This window comes from Hirundo rustica, chromosome 8 (genome assembly GCF_015227805.2).
Source record: "Hirundo rustica isolate bHirRus1 chromosome 8, bHirRus1.pri.v3, whole genome shotgun sequence".
Taxonomy (NCBI): domain Eukaryota; kingdom Metazoa; phylum Chordata; class Aves; order Passeriformes; family Hirundinidae; genus Hirundo; species Hirundo rustica.
Window position 1 is genome coordinate 14,540,444 of NC_053457.1, and position 16,456 is coordinate 14,556,899.

General features: G+C 41.4%; 1 protein-coding gene across 2 annotated transcripts; it reads right to left on the minus strand.

Moving 5' to 3' along the window:
- Nucleotides 1-2,823: 2,823 nt before the first annotated feature.
- Nucleotides 2,824-14,998, minus strand: VDAC2 (voltage dependent anion channel 2). 2 transcript variants are annotated; one of them, XM_040072150.2, is made up of 9 exons: nucleotides 14,857-14,998; nucleotides 11,162-11,233; nucleotides 10,135-10,184; nucleotides 7,780-7,932; nucleotides 7,638-7,690; nucleotides 6,976-7,203; nucleotides 5,666-5,816; nucleotides 4,670-4,727; nucleotides 2,824-3,855 (listed from the first exon to the last, which is right to left on the minus strand). In XM_040072150.2, exons 2-9 carry the CDS (start codon nucleotides 11,226-11,228, stop codon nucleotides 3,764-3,766), a joined length of 852 nt encoding a protein of 283 aa, XP_039928084.1. In that variant the 5' UTR covers nucleotides 11,229-11,233; nucleotides 14,857-14,998; the 3' UTR covers nucleotides 2,824-3,763. The 2 variants fall into 2 exon arrangements, with proteins under 2 accessions (XP_039928084.1, XP_039928085.1); XM_040072151.2 differs by lacking the exon at nucleotides 14,857-14,998 and adding an exon at nucleotides 14,354-14,375.
- Between the last annotated feature and the right edge of the window lie 1,458 nt (nucleotides 14,999-16,456).

Sequence of the window (16,456 nt, forward strand, 5' to 3'; positions counted from 1 at the left end):
TATTTCTTCCAATTTGACCCACCAGCATGTGGAAAGAAGGACCCAAAGCACAGCTAAAATGTAGGCCCAGAAACAATCATGAGAAAGGAAATACCACTAAATACAATGAATGCACACTACACTAATGGATATAATCCATGTTTTTATTACTTTTCTAGGTTGGGAACAGAAATATTCCACTGCAAAGGGAAACTGACAAACACAATAAAACCACTTACAATAAATGTAGCCTTTTCATGCCATGTAACAACTCAACCAGCTTTTTCTTTGGGTTTCCCTTCCTGCAAGCTGGTTCTTAGGAAGCATTTTTATCTGCCATTAAGCCACTATTGCTACAGGTGTGAGCCAGTTTTATCATTACTGACTCACCTTGCAAAGAATTGCTTCTATCTTTGTCACTGGTTTGATAAGGAAACGAGGACCTTTGGTAGAAGCAGGGCTGAATCATCCGTGCATGAGCTGTCTGTCGTTTGCCCGGTGCTATTCCCCTAGGAGAGCAGCCAGCATGAATGAAATGCCGGCCGACGGCCCACTGCAGCAATGAGCCAAACACCAGAACAGGACATTAGAGGGCAGCAAGAGCCCTTACTGCTGCCTCGCTTTATCCAGCGCCCAGGGAAAGGTAAAAACCCCTGTCCCACCACTTGGGGGGAAAAGGTCTCCCCGCCCATTCCAGAAAAGTTCCAATTTCCTGCTTTCGAACAACTGCAGCGTGCAAGAGACAGATTTAGGAATATACCACACCCAGGTAAACCACGTGAAGAGTGCAAGGTGAAGTGAACCAACCTGGAGAATTTCTACAGCACAGAAGAGCATAAACGTTCAGGACACTCACACAGTAACTCGTGAAATCCAGGGTGTCATAATCTCATGTGATTTTTATTTATGAAAGCGTGATTAAGTCTCCTTGCAATATACACAGACACCCCCTACTCCAGCTGTACCAGGCAGGAATGCAATGCTACAGTTCACACAAACAAGATGCAGAACGATGCTCTGGTCATTGGTTATCTCAAGTGGTGGAGGGTTTTATTCAGGACACCTGAGGAAAGGCTGTCTGGCACTGTAAGTTGTCGTTAAGGCTTTATACATATTTTAGTAAAATGGAGCGATATAAACTACCAACATTCCTTACCACACAACTCCAATTACAGCACAAGCTTCTGTAACAGTTGAAAAGTAAGTCTGAAAGCCATTTTTAATAAGCCTTACTTGAGAGATGCTACGAAAAAGACACTGAACTTCCTTTTCATGTTCAAAGTAGTGATTTATGACAGAGTATTTTAGAAAAAGTCACATTTTCACAGTTCTCATAACTACTGCAGAGCCCTTTTACTTCTCCAGTTGCCTATCAGCACTTTAACAAATACAACTAACTACTTAAAAGTTTAAAGGCTGAGGACTAGTAAAGTCATGCACATTTACAAAAATTCATAGGTTCAAATCTTCCATTACTAATTTTCAAGAGTTGAAGAGAAACTCAGCAAGATGTGCTTTTATTTCACTTACCCATTTTGTGACCTCAGGGGAAAAAAATATCTAGAGGAGCAGGTAGTGAAGAAAAATATTATAGTGTTTGCTTCTAAACTAAAAAACAAAACACAAACCACCACCACGAAAAAAAAAAAAGGTCAATTACAGCCCTATCAAAAGCTGAGAAACATCAGTGTCACTGGTTTAAGGATAGAAACAAGTCATCATTCATTCATAACCAAAAGACACAATCCATTATTTGCCTAGGTGCTGCAGCTGGACAATGTATACAGGTCCACAAAGTTTCAGGGAAATTTTTTTTGTTTGTTTTTGGTAGGTTGTTTTGGTTTGTTTGGGGGATTTTTTTGGTGGTTTCATTTTTTAAGCTTTTAGGGTTTTTTTCTTTTTGTGGTTTTTGTATCAGAAGCCCAGTCTTTGTGAGGCACCAAAGATGGTTATACTGAAAAGAAAATACAAAAACTCAGCGTCTGGCTGCATGGTCTCTAGCTTTTAAGTGGTCTAGCACATAAAACTACCTCAAAACTAAAAATACTCATTATGGACCTTAACATGCAATGACAGCAATGAATTGCACCCTACGTGCTTCTTCCACCTACATGGCAGAAATGCAACTCAGACAAGGGCATTTAGTGACAACAGCAGTAAAGGTACTCCACAGCACAAATGCTTCACAATCCTGTAAGAAAACTAGTCACACACACTAGCAAGCCTGCTCAGGAGCCTTTAAGCTCTACTCTTCTTCTGCAAAGAAAGTGGCTCAGCTACTCCACAGCTAAAGCCTAAACAGAGGCAGTTCTTAACAGACCGCTTCATGTGAGAATTTCAGTGGAGGGCAACAATGCAGGATGGAACAAGACCTCAAGCAAATCACTGATACTTTTATGGGCATTAATTTTAATCCAGTATCAACTGATAATACTTTCAAACCAGAGAGAGCTTCCTGATCATGAGCCAGCAACCTGCACTATGAAGGGAGCTGCTGTGAACCACTGACTGCAAGACTAAGTATCAAGACACCCTTCTCAGCTCTAAGTGTCTTAAGAAGTAGGCTCCAGGCATTCCCCCAAGCTCAGTAAATTCCAACTCTTAAATGAAAGCAGTGCAACTACATGTATTTAATATACTCCACATTAAAAGCATTCACAGCTAGTTCACCCTTCAGGGATGTTAGGTTCACCTACTAAATATCCCTCATACTTCTATTCTCTCTTATTACTGTTCAGGAAAAACATGAGAGTTTTCCCATTATTCTGCAAGTTTCTGGACTTAAAATGGGCCCAAGATTTATTAGTTAAAGGGAAAGCAAGATCAGATGCGTTTTCCTCCATCTCCATTTAAAATTGTCTTTATTTCAGTCATTTTAAGCAGAAACCTCTCACAGCAGTTGGGATAAGCAGGCTTGTTATACCATTACACTGTTACATTCAATTGCAGAGATACATCTCACTTCATACAAATATAAGCAAAAGGTGTGTTTGTGGTGAGGTTTTTCAAGGAACATTTCTTAAATGTCTCAGTGTGCCAAGTACATCGATCTGCACTTTTTGCATCAGGAGGCCAACTAGGAACACAGTACATCTCATCCGTGGATCACAGGGGGAATTAAACCATTGTGTTGTGACAAACCTTACCTGACAGAAAAGCACATTCAATTTGCTTGAGGAATCCAACTGTTCACCTATATTCAGTATTGTCATGGGTGGGGGTCCTTAATTGCACAAAAGTACAGAGCACTACTTCTTGGATTACTTAAAGTTAAAACATAACTGAGCACTACCCTCCTATCTTTACTCTTAAAATATCTGAGGCACAAGTATGTGTGTGTACTTGTTTTATTCATAATTTGTCTTGGGATACCAAATGTATTTCTAGTTCAGGTCATTCAACAAAATTGTTGACCTCATTTCAAAACATCCAGTGATCCATTTTTCATTCAATGGCAATATCGAATGTTAAAAGGAACATAAAAACAAACATGCACACAATTGTACAGTTTTCATAAATGTCTATTTCATTATTTGTGGGTAGCGCATTAAACAGTTAAATACATTTAAATAATGTTTAAGTGACTGCACTAATGCAGAATTTTAACTAGATGGGTAACCAATTTAACTAGAAACCAGCTAACAAGTAACTGTCTAAATACTTCAAATACAGCTCTTGTTCTAGGTCATCCTTTCTGGAAAAAAAGCCTGCTGGTCACATTGGAAATACATTTTAAGGCCAAATTCTTCTGATATCCCTTCTCTGCAGCAGTTTCTTCACCTTTTTAAGCCTCCAATTCCAGGCCAAGACCAAGTTTATGGCCACCAGCATTGATGCTCTTTCCATCTATCAGGGCGGACAGCGTAAGCTTCACACCTGTAAGATTTTTAAGCAGCATGTTTACAACACACACAGTAGCTTTCACACTACTTAACCTCTGTCATTACAAGTCCCAGTTGTAGCTCTCTTTTTATACCATTACTTTCCTCTAAAGAGTTTTAGAGAAGAACATCTTTACCCATGAAATCTACCCATGAAAGTTAGTCACATGAAGAAAACTCTGTAATTTTTGTGAACAGTTATAAAGTCAATATACAAAGTCTCTAATTGCTAAATACACAGGAGTTCTCCTTTCCTGTATTAGACATCCAAAGGAGGAGGAAAATTGTGCATAGACAGACCTACCTAAAGGGATGGAATGAAACTAGATTTTTCAAATCAGGAACCAACCAATGGTAATACAGCCTGAACAGGTGCTTTCATATTTAAGCAGAACAAGTTACATTCTGGAGGGGTTTTTGACTAAATAAGAAGAGCAGAAGTGTGGGGTTTTGACAATTAATCACACTTCGAAGACCTGCTATTATTCAACATCCAGTTGCCAAAAAAGAAGACATGCTTTGCCTAGCCTAAAGCTAAGCTGTCAAACATAATACAGTCCACTCCTGCACAGATCAGTGAAGAATATAATACATTAATACCATTAGATAAAATAGAGAGTTTGCCTTGTTTAGATAAAGGTTTGATATATGACTGAAGCTACTGTAAAATATCTACTCAGCCTTCAAAGAAAAAAAATTTCCGAAGGAAAAAAAGTTACATATAAATGCAGAGATCTCAATTATTTTCTTTAGGATGTATGGAAAATATATCTGTGACATAATTACGTAATTCACATGATAGCTCTTACCTGGCCTCAGGGTCTGGGTGTAACCCACTCCAACTAGACTAGAATTGTTCACTTTTGCCTAAAAAAAAAAAAAAAAAAAAAAAAAGGCAAGTGAAGTGTTGTAACTGATTAGCTACTTGTCACCATTCAGAAAATATATATATTCTATATATATATATATAGAATAACTATGGCAACACTGCTGTTATCAGTTTAACCACATTTTATCTGCTCTTTCAGTACACCTATGTTTCCTGAATTCTCTCCTTCCAGATGCCCTTGTCGCTCAACTTACAGCTGAAGCGGTAACATTTTGAAGCAATAACATATATAAGAGCATTTAAGGGAATGTAAGGGCCAGGAGAACTGTTACTGGAATGTGGTTTCGCAGGTGAACTTCACCACTTCCCCTTTTTCAGAAGGCCAGAGCCATTTACCACCAGTCTCCCAAAAAAATGTCACATCAGAAGACTTCTCTGTGTTCATGTTATTACACAGGAATTAGTATCTCGCAGGTACAATCAGTCACGCAGCAAACATTGTGTAACATTACCATAAACAATATGTACAAAATTTTTTATCTCACTTTGCATCACTTCCTCAACAGAATGATTCCAACTTCATAACATACAGGAAACTTTGCTGTTTATCAACTTTTAACCAGTATTGCCAGAGTTCTTACCATGAAAATGCAACAGAGCTCCCCAAAAACTGGTTTAAAAAAAATAATCTGTGATGTGGACTTACAGAATCAGAAACAAACTTTTTTTAAAATTATGTTTTTCTTTTAATAAATACAGTAGGATCCCTAACATAAGCACATTTGACAGTCAGATTCTACAGGACTTTGCTGTAGGTAACGTTACAGAATTTAAATACTGCTGGTTTAATTACAATTGCCTAGACTGTAATTCCTGCAAGGTCTCCCAGCCTATTTTGTACTAGTAACACAGAGATTCACAGCAACTGAAAATACACTGTACTTTGCACAACCCTTCAGGATACAGCCATACTTACTGAAATAGAAGCAGTGGAATCCAGCTTGTATTTAGCTGCAATGCCAAAGCGAGTGCTGTTGCTACCTGCTGTCCAAGCCAGGTTTACAGCAGTTTCAAGACAGTCACTCACTTTTTGGTAAATTGACCCACCAAATTCAGAACCATCATTGCTGCACAAATTAAGAGAAAAGTTAGTTTCCTATCTGCATAATCCACTCCTTCCCCCTCCCCCCTCCTTTTTTTTTTTAACTACTTCAAATTTTTCTTCAAATAAGAATTTCAAAAGTTTGAGTTGTTCCACATTATTTTACAATAGAAGGGGAGATGAACAAAGGCTTTAGGGCAAAATTAAACAGCAGTAATTAATGGAAATAAAAAGGTATTTCAGAGTGCTATAGCTAATTCTCATGTTAATTGTCAAACAAAGTACTTGAACAAGAGGACCCAACTACATCCTTAAAAAACTGATATGTGGTAATGGTAACAAAATGGACCTTCTGAATGATATGATTATTGAATACGTGAAACTCCTGAGGAACTGAATGACTTTTCAAAAATCTGTTACAATGTTTTACATTAGTAAATTGAAAAGGAATTCTTACAGCCTGGACTCTAAACTATTTCATAGCTTTCTCCTATATTCCTCAATTTCCGTGAATTCCAACGGATACAATCCCCATGCCTTCCCTTCAAAAGCAAAAACTTTTAACTATCTAAACCCACTAGAACTCCACCTATCTTATTAATTTGGATTGAAAACACCATGTTTTTCAATAGGTTTTGACCAGATTGCTCTGAAGTAAGACCTAAAGGCAGGAAGTCTGAAGAAAGATGTCTTACCCTTGTTTACACTGTTTCATGCACTCTTAATCTGACAGGCAAGATGAACCTCCACAAAGTCCAGAAGCAAAGCCCCAGTCTTACTCTAGAAACTACTACATCATTATTGCAACAATAATTACTACCTCTAACAAATCTACTGTCCTTAAATTGCAATCTAATGCAATTCAATACAATGGGATAGCCAAAAAAAGTATTATGGTCAGTTCTGCACAACTGAAGTACTGCACTTCCAATTTGCACGTATTTCAGTATTTGGCAAGCTGCATCACATATGCTGCAAGTGCGAACCAACCACAGGTATTTACTGTTTTGGAAAAGAGATACAATGTATCATTTACATTTATTTTAGTGTTTCCTATTGAGAAATGCACTCCATTAATGGCCTTGTAAGCACCTCTTGATATTTCAAGCATTTGTATTTTGACTAGAAGGAAAGGTAAAGAAAGCCTACTTTTGGAAAGCTGGAGAAGTTTTTTCAGTACTTACACATTAGTGTGCAGCTGGAAGTCTCCAGTCTTGTAACCCACAGAGAAATTATTTCTTGTCAATTTTGATTTGGCACTATCAAAAGTCATCTGATAACCAGCAAGCCAGCCTTCATAACCAAAGACAGCTGAACCATGGATTGCAGGCCCGGCAAAGTCAAAGTCAACATCACAACCTAGGTTTATGCATTCACGTTTATAAGCTGACTTAATTTTACCACTCTTCTTTCTGAAACAGAAAAAAGAGTTATCTTAACACAAGCTTACATGATCTTCCTCAATGACCTGCCAAATTCAAGCCCTATGACTCTACACAATGTATCTAAATGCCCTAGACTAGGCAAAAGTACAGCCAGCTCATCCAGAGCACCCAGGGCTATGGCAAACAGGTATTTTCCGATGGATGCAGCAGCAGTTTCACATTTCCTGCAATCTTCCAGGCATTTCTATCCCAGACAATAAGCCAAGTTGTGAAATGTACAGTACTAACCCCCGTAGTGATGTCACGGTAGAGAGCAGAAACCTTTAGCATTGGGGTTTGCTAAGCTGGATCAACAGCAAACCATACAAACAGCTCTGTCAGTACCACAGACCAATCACAGATCAACGGAGCATGGGTGCTGTTAATCCCTAAATAAGGTAAAAAACATTAACAATTCTTACCCCGTATTTGGTGAGAAAGTTGTATCAAATGTCAACTTCAAGCCTTTGGCAATCTAATTGGAGGGGGGAGAAGATAAGATAAAGCTAAAAATTCAGCTCTTACACAGAGGTAAAACAAATAAATATTCTCATAATCTATTACCTGATCTTCAATTGCAATTTCTGTTCCCAGAGTGTTATCTGTGTTCCATTTTTCTGTGAAAGTCAGACCATATTCAGCCCACTTGTATTTGGTCTCCAAGCTCCCATTCACTTTTCCAGTGTCTGTGTTCGATGAACCGGATGTTGTGAATTCCTAAAAAGCACAGAAGTTATGTGCGATCCTGAAAGCATTACACAGTGTTTCCTTCAGCAAGTACTAAGATCTCGTTACTATATGGAAAAAAAATTAAAATCAGTTGACAACCTGCAGGGGAGAAGGGAGAATAGCACAGCCAAGAAGAATTTACTGACTCATGCCCATATGAAGGCTGCCCCACAATCCCCATCTCAGCTGCAGTGTTCCTGCCCCTATTACAGAATGTACAGGGTGATCAATTAACACAAAAGCAAGACAGTAGCCACCATAAGGATTCTCCTCTAATGCAGCAACAAATTCTTGAAATGTAAGGCTCAGTTTGATACTCCCAATGAGCAACTTAAAAATCAAACCAAGAGCCAAGAACTCTATTAGGCACATATTACAACTCCAGCAAAATTCTTTAAGAATCACCTATGTATTTTCATTACTCTTGTCAACCATCCCTGAAGGTAACATGCAACTGTAAAATGTCATAGAATGGCATCATTTTTCAAACTGGGGATGGGTGGTTTCTTTTTTCATTTAGGTTGGGGTTTTAACTGTTTTTTAAAGAGTTCTGAGTCTGCCCAACGCACTAGCCTTTCACACCAGCCACAGACACACCTTTTACTCATACCTATAAAATTCCTATTGCCCCGGCACTTTCGTTCAATGAGACGCAGAAACAATACCCACGTTTTAAGTGGGAATTAAGCAAATAGGCTGGGTTTATAGTATGGTATGATCTGACCTGGAATTCTTGAAAGTAACTTAGAAGTCAACAGTATCATTCACATTTCTTTATTAAAGGGAGTAATCACTGATGTATCTCACTCTTTGGATTCTTACAAAAAACAGAAATAGTAGTTTCTGGGTACCACTATTCAAAAACTGAAGGTAATTGGAAGTGGAAGCCAGGTTTGCAAATACCTGTTAAAGTGCTCTTTCCAGTGAAGTATTATTACCCTTACAATTTAAGAAGCCCATTAGTTCAATTTTTTATAACATATAAATAAACATATTTTGATCTGTCTTCCTCCATACACATTATTTTCAAACAGACTTCTCACACTCACCTTCCCCAGAAGGAAACACAAGTTTGAAATCACAAGTCCCCAAGCACTCTTCCAGCAAAAGCCCCAAGAGCATAAAACAAACATGGCTGAGGCTTCTCTTTAATGGTGGCTGATCAAGTCTGACCACGTCCAAGACACCTGTATTATGTTAGTGACCCACTACACCATACATGGTTGCATAATTCTAGTAGGTCTGTTTCTTGGGAAGGGAACTACACAAATACCTTTAGCTTTAACTTCTTGCTTTGTGCTTATTCCTACTGCACAGGGTCTACGTGACTGTAACCACTGGGTCAATGGCTTTGGGAGAAGCAAACTATTACATTATCTCTTATCTCTGCTTTAAAACATCTGTAGTATGTATATGCCAGCGGTTTCTCCTCCCAGGAAGGATGGCTTGAAACTGACACAAGGTCCACATCATAGCTTGGATTTTGCAGAGAGTTTTACCAGCATAACTGGTAGAGCTCCAAAGAAACAAGCTACAGTAAGAACAACTACCTCTGTCATAGGGCTCTTGTGACTGTGTTTCAGTTGGCATACGGACTTCTGGAAAAAACAGAGCATATAACCTACAAACCTCGTTTCTAACAGCAAGTTACACTGCTCAGGTCCAGTTATGGGGAGAAGAAAAAATAAATCTACCTTTATATCTTGCAAAGTCTGTTCTAGAAACAGATAAATGTTACAGGGGGCACTGCTTGCATGACCAACACATCTTGCATGAACACTACTGCAATGCTTTAATACCTAGAGGAGCCAAACATTCAACGTGCTTATTTAATGCCATCTACTTCATACAAGATATCAAGATGTCAGAAATTTCCACCAAATAGTACCACAAGGTACTTCAGAAATAAAATCTGTATACTATATTCGGTATATTAAAATACTTTATATGTTCACTTTCACAAGTAAGACCAGGGACAAGTAATAAACCCTTTTATTATACAAAGATTACTGAACAAGGCAATATTCCTGATACATTCAGATCTTTAGGGGCTTCTGAAATTATCTGACACCAGATATTTATCATTCATATAACCTACAAAACACTTAACAGCATCTGAAATGTGCCCCTTTTAACTAAGTATCAGAACATAGCTAGAAAAAAATATGAATAAAAGTTACTTAAACTCACCACTCCACTTGCAGATTTTGTTTTCACATCCAGTTTCACCAACCCAAAACCTTAAAAAACAAGTCAAAGTTAAATGATTAGTCCTCAACTAAGGCCCTGCACATTTTTCAGTAAGCTGGTCTTTCAGGCAGTCTCAGCAGTGTACCACATATATATGTATATACAACAGCTATAGAATGACTTCAGCAAGGTTCAACTTTTAGATGCCACAGTAGGTAAAGGAGGCCGCTCCTAAACAAGGCAGGGGAGTGCCTCTCAGTTGTACACGAGCGTATTTAACTACCAAATGATGCTTCCAAAAGGAAACACATTATTTTCTCTTCCTGGAAGAGTTTTTATAGTCAATGCCTTTTAAAGAGCCATCCCAACACATAAAATACCTCTTTCTGCACCAAGACAAAATATCTCAAAGTAAAAAACCATAAAAGCAAAGTCACTGGGAAATACACAACCACTGGAACTGTAATGTAAGTAGGTTTTGTGGGAGTGACAATTCACATTGTTACCCAGAGAGGAGAGCAACAGTCTTAGTGAAAAAAACCCACATTTCCAAAGACCAGAAAGAAACAGTGCTATGACAAAGAATGATTTAACTATGCAGCTGTCTGGTATTAAAGCATTTTAAGATGTGGAAGGATTCTTTATCCCAATAGCCACTCCTCTTTCTAGTCCAAAAAAGGCTACAACATTACACTGGTATATATAACCCTTTCCGTATCAACAAATGTGGCACAGACAGACCAGTAAACAAAGTGTGCTCCTAAGTTAAACTACACTTGCTGCTTACATTCTTGCATACTTGTACACCTCTGACATTTACGTGGCTTGAGCAGTAAGATTTAACAGCCTTCACAACAAAAGTGCCCACAAAAAGGCTTCAACGATCCGTTGGTGGTAAAGATATAAACACAGCACATCCTCCTCCTCCCCAAAAACAGACATTTGATCATTCAATTTTCCATACAGACTTAAAAAGGCAATTCATTGTTGCACCTCAAACACCACTTATAAAAGGTACTATTCTTACCATATCCTTTATTGAAGATATCTCTGGCAGGTTTGCCAAGGTCTACATATGATGGAGGAATCGCCATTGGAGCTGAAAGGTAAAAGGCTAATTAATAATGAACCTTTTGCCACTGCGCACATGAAAAAATGCTACAATTTTTTCAAGGTAAGTCTTTAAGGCAGATTCATCTACATAAAGGCAATTAATAGATCATTATATATTTAAAATTAATAGATATGATACTACAGTATTCTGTGAAACAACCAGATTTTCAGTGAAGGTCACTGTGAACATGGGATGTCTTCTCAGCTTATGCAGAGAAGAGGCACTGCACAGAAAAGACATTACAAGACCACCCAGGTTCTTAATTTTCCAGGTAGATTGCTCCATGCGTCCTTCATTACCAGAAATTAAATAATAACTCACACTACCAGAGCTGGCATAGTTACTGCCAGAAAACCTGGACACTAGGAATCTAAACACCTTTAACAGAGTTATTCCCTGAAGTTTTACAAAGTCTAAGTTGATGCATGCTTATGAAAACTACCTGAAAGAACCCACAAGGTTTTAGTTTTGAAAATGTAAAAAGAGAGCATATCTGCTCTCCAATATAATTTTTGCCCATATTTTACATGGCAGACCTACAATTTAAAAAAGAACATTTAATACCCCATTAATCAGCAACCAATCTGATAATATGCAAGAGTTTAAGTTTGGGAAGTTGTCCTGTTAGTTTAAAACATCCAAGTAGGAGGAGTGTGGGGTCTATGAGAAGAGATCTCTTTACAAGTGCCTTTCTCAGACAGGGAGCCTCTGGCTACCTCGCTGTTAAAGAAGCTGTCACTGAGATGAGCTAAGGCCCAGCTCTCGGGCCTCAGGGACAGACACCAGGCTAAGGTCTCACCCAGGCCCGTATCACTCTCCTCCCTGGGAACATTCACTCTTATCTGTACCTCCTTCAAAGACTGTTTTTCCATGATTTCAATAGCAAGAGCCTGCTGTTACAGAGGCCCTGTATTTAAAGTTGTGAAATACGGAAAACATAGCATATTAATAACTCCCCCCATGTAGTCAAAGGGGGGAGAAGGGATGGAGGGAAAATGAAACTACCGAGATGAGGCCATAAAAAGGCTAAACACGTGCAAACAAAAATCTTCTCAAACAGGTCACGTCTGTTTAGCTGAGTCAGATTAACATAATTGACTTTTTAATCTTCCATCTGTGTGGTGTGTTGATTTCTTTTCTTTTTTACGTAAATGAAAAAAAAACTATCTTTAGAACTTGAAAAATAACAAAGGCAGTGTTCTCACATTAGCTTCAAAACCCTAATTACACCTGCCATACAGCCAAATTGTATGAACTGCTACTATTTTAAAAAAACCAAAAAACCACACAAACTACTTTAGCAATCAATGGGAAGGCAGAAAACTGTTTCTTATTTTTCTATAATTCATATCACAGTCTTCCAGAGCACCCTTCTTCAGCTCCCTATTGCCCTTAGGGGATAATTTCAACCTCCTCTGAGGAACAATATTTACACTCAGTTTCACACACATACACAAGAACTTGGAAAATCATCTTTAGCAAAAATGTCTAAACTCTACAACCAGGTCACTATATCAAGGCACCTATCACTTGCTCAAGAACAAGTCTGGTTTTCCAGGGAATTAAACTAAACATTAATTTTTCTTAAGAGAGACATGATAATGGCTTAGAGCATCTGAAGTTTAAAGAGGCTTTGCCCAAGTTCAAGCCTATAGAAGAACAGACCTTAATCCCAGTGATAAACCATTGAATGATTCCTATTATTTATTCCATAAAAAGAAGCAGTTGATAGACCGAATTACAAGGGAGTGTAAGAACTCCTGCCTGTAGAGATCTGCTGCACATTTTTCAATAAGCTGGTTTTATTTAGTTAGTTTATAGAGGTTTAGCTACATGTCTCCCTTAATGAACAGATCTCACTTCTAACTAGCATCGTCAGAATAACTATGTCTAGTTCTGAAGTTTTATATCAGCCTTTAACAGAGACATGCTTTTACAGTGTAAATAAATGAGCTTTTCCATTTTGTTTTCAATGTTTCCAATCTGACTAGACAACCAGTACAGACAAGAGATTTATGCTAAGCAGAAATGTCCTGAGAAGTTAACAAACTTGTATGTGTGTCAAAATTCAAAGACTATTACAGTAAAAAGGATGTTGCCATTTTATCTAGCCTAGTTAAGCATCCTTATCACTTCAGGGAAACAAGCCAGTATTTGTTAGAAATTCCAGCCTACAGATGCAAGTTTTGTAAGAAAATGTTGAAAGAGAGTACAACTGTCACACTACTGTTCTAATACTGTAATACTGACAGGGATGGATGAGGACAGAACAGGAAACCAAGAGTTAAATTTGGATATACTAAATGCCTGATAAACCAGTGTCACCAACAGAACACTCATTAAATGAAAACAGGGCCATAAAAAAATCAATCCTGTGTCCTCTGATGTTAGCTAGGTTTGCAAATTCTTATATTCACAAGTAATTTTTTCAACCCTATTTTAAAGCATCTTTCACTTTAAAACTACTAATTAGTAGTGACTAAACAATAAGCATCATTTAGCTACTATAGGTTTGTTGTAAAAACTGTATAATAATCGACTTGAAGTACAGAATATACTTGAGCCAAGTGAGAGCTCCACCCTAATCTTTGTTTCATGCCACCGTGATGAAAAAAATTTAATTAATCTGCTACTCGGGAGCCACAATCATGCTTTCTTGTGTGACAAAAAGAAACAAAGAACGACCCCAAAACCAGAAAAATGTATTAATGTTATTGGAATTACTACATCACAGTTCTCCTTGGAGGTAGCATTTCAAAACTCTCGTGCCCTACAATTAAGGAATGCCACAGACCGCTATAAGGATTTCTAACAATTTTAAGATCTCAGAATACTGAAGATCAAACTACAAACCATATCGGGCTATAACAGATTTAAAAAACTGTACTCACACAATTTGAAAAAGCAACAACTACGCCGAAATTATCCCAGTATCCCAATAAACAGCAACAGAAAAATTGAGATTTAAAAATTAATTTGTTAAAATATATAGGACAGACGATGACCTTCAGGCTTACACTGATACTACACAGAGCTTAAAAAAAAAAAAAAAGAAGAAAAGAAAAGTCACCCCAGTACCGTTGCATTAACCCTCTCCCTACTTACAGACCGGAGCCGGACACGCAAGATTAATATCGGCCAGGCCACTAAAGAAACCCTAAGGACGAGGTCTGGAAACGGACTACGGCTCAGGAAGCGAAGTCGGGGGTAGTAATGCAGCGCCTCGCCGAGGGGAAGGGCAGTGAAAGGAGAGCGGGGATGCGGCCGCAGCCCGGGCAGGGCCGGCCGAGCCGAGCGGCCCCAGGCCCGGCGCCAGGCGCGCCGCCCGCCCCGCCGCAAGGTGAACCGACCCGCTCGGCGCGGCCATCTTGGGCATCCCGGCCTGACCTTCCCGCCCCGCCGCGCCTCGCGCAACCGAGCCCGGCCGCGGGGCCGCGGGGGCAGCGCGCACGGAGAGTCCCCCGCCCGCCCCGCCGAACCCGGGAGCGCCGGGACACGCCCGCGGCCCCGCCGCCCCCGGCCCGCGCGGCCCCGGACCCGCTCGCCGCCGGGCGAGCCCCGCCCGCCCCCCTTTGCCCCTCGGAGCCGGTCGCGGCCGGGACCGGCACCTGCGTGTCGCGGGCGGGCGGCGGAGCGGGGCCGGGGCCGGTCGCGGGCTGGTGGGGCCGTGCGGAAGCCGCGCTGCTGCAGCCGCGGGCACTGGAGGGCGAAGTGAAGGAGACACCGATCCGCCCGCCCGCCGCCGCTCAGGACCCCGGCGCGCCGGGGCCGCCCCGCCCGCCGCCTGCCCCGCCTGGCGCGCCACACCACCGCCCGCCCCGCGGGAGGCGCCGGCGCCGGCGGCCCAGAGCTCGGCAACGGCGAGCGGCGCCGCGGCCCCGAGCCAGGAGCCGGCCGGCGGCGCCGCGGCCCGGCAGGCGCTCGGGCGGGCAGCCCCGGCGGCGGCGGGGGCCTGCGGGAGGGCGGGCTCTGCCAGAGGGCGAGGGCGGGCGGGGCCGCTGTGCGCAGGGCGGGCGGAGGCGCTGGGGCCGCCCGCGGGCCGGGCGGAGCTGCGCGGCGGCCGTAGCAGCCACACCCGGGAGCGTTCCGCTCTGGGGCCTGCGGGGCGGTGTTCTGTCCTTGGCGATGGGCGGCTCTCCACTGTACATACACCGGGATCCGTGCGCCGCTGCCTTTCCCGGGAAACTACTCGCCACCCGCCCTGGCACAAGGACTGGACGGGCCCTTCAGCTGGGGCCAGCCGCGGAGACCCGGCGGCCTTTGTGCGCATGGCGCTTGCCGGGCGCAGCCGCTGCTCCCTTTTCCCCTTCCACATGGAGCAGCACCCGCGGAGCCCTGGACGGTGACGCAGTGCCCAGCGTCGCTCCCCAGAAGTGCCCGCCTTTGCTGCGCCACTGCCACTGAACACTCCGCACCTCACATGCTCTCCTGCTGCTACCCGACGGCCATAGACACACAGGGAAAGGCCGCACGATGCCTGTGCCATTGCTGGTCTGGCCGTTGCGCTCCATTTAACAAGGTTTGGTGCCTCCTGCTGACAAGTTGCCACAGATTTTCCAATTGCTTAAGACCCGTTTTTGCCTCTTCCAGTCACCACCCACAGACACCCCCCCATAAGAGCACAGCGTGTCCCAGCCAAGAGAAGCAATAACCGTCAGAAACCTTTCCTAGATAGTGCTGGCTGACCATAAATCAGAGCTGGAGAACGCAGTCATACGACTGTTACGTAGCAGGTGCTGCACAGATCTGCAGGAGGAACTGCCGAGTCACCAGTGCAGACCATTGCAAGACTCCAACAGATAACCATTTCTAAAATTCATTTTCTTCTCTCCTTGCTTGGATTATGACATGATCTCAAATTCCTCAAGAAAGGAAAACTCATTTAAAAGTAAAATATATATTTGCGTGATATGAAAAGGCGTATTAGCGTAACTCATTTTCCAGAACACATGGTACAACAGTAATTTTCCAGGATATTAAGAAGAGAGCAGATTAGCAGCAAAGACCGACATAATGCCAGCAGTCAGCACCTGCTTGTTATATCAAAAGATAAGCAACAGATTTTGTGTGTGTGTGTGCAAGTCCAATGCTTTCACATCAAAAGACCCAAGAGACGTTTCATTTTTACAGTTTTAAATATGACAGTTTGGCATTGCACACATAGTTGTATTGATGAATCAAGAAGGAAAGCCACATACTGAGAAAATA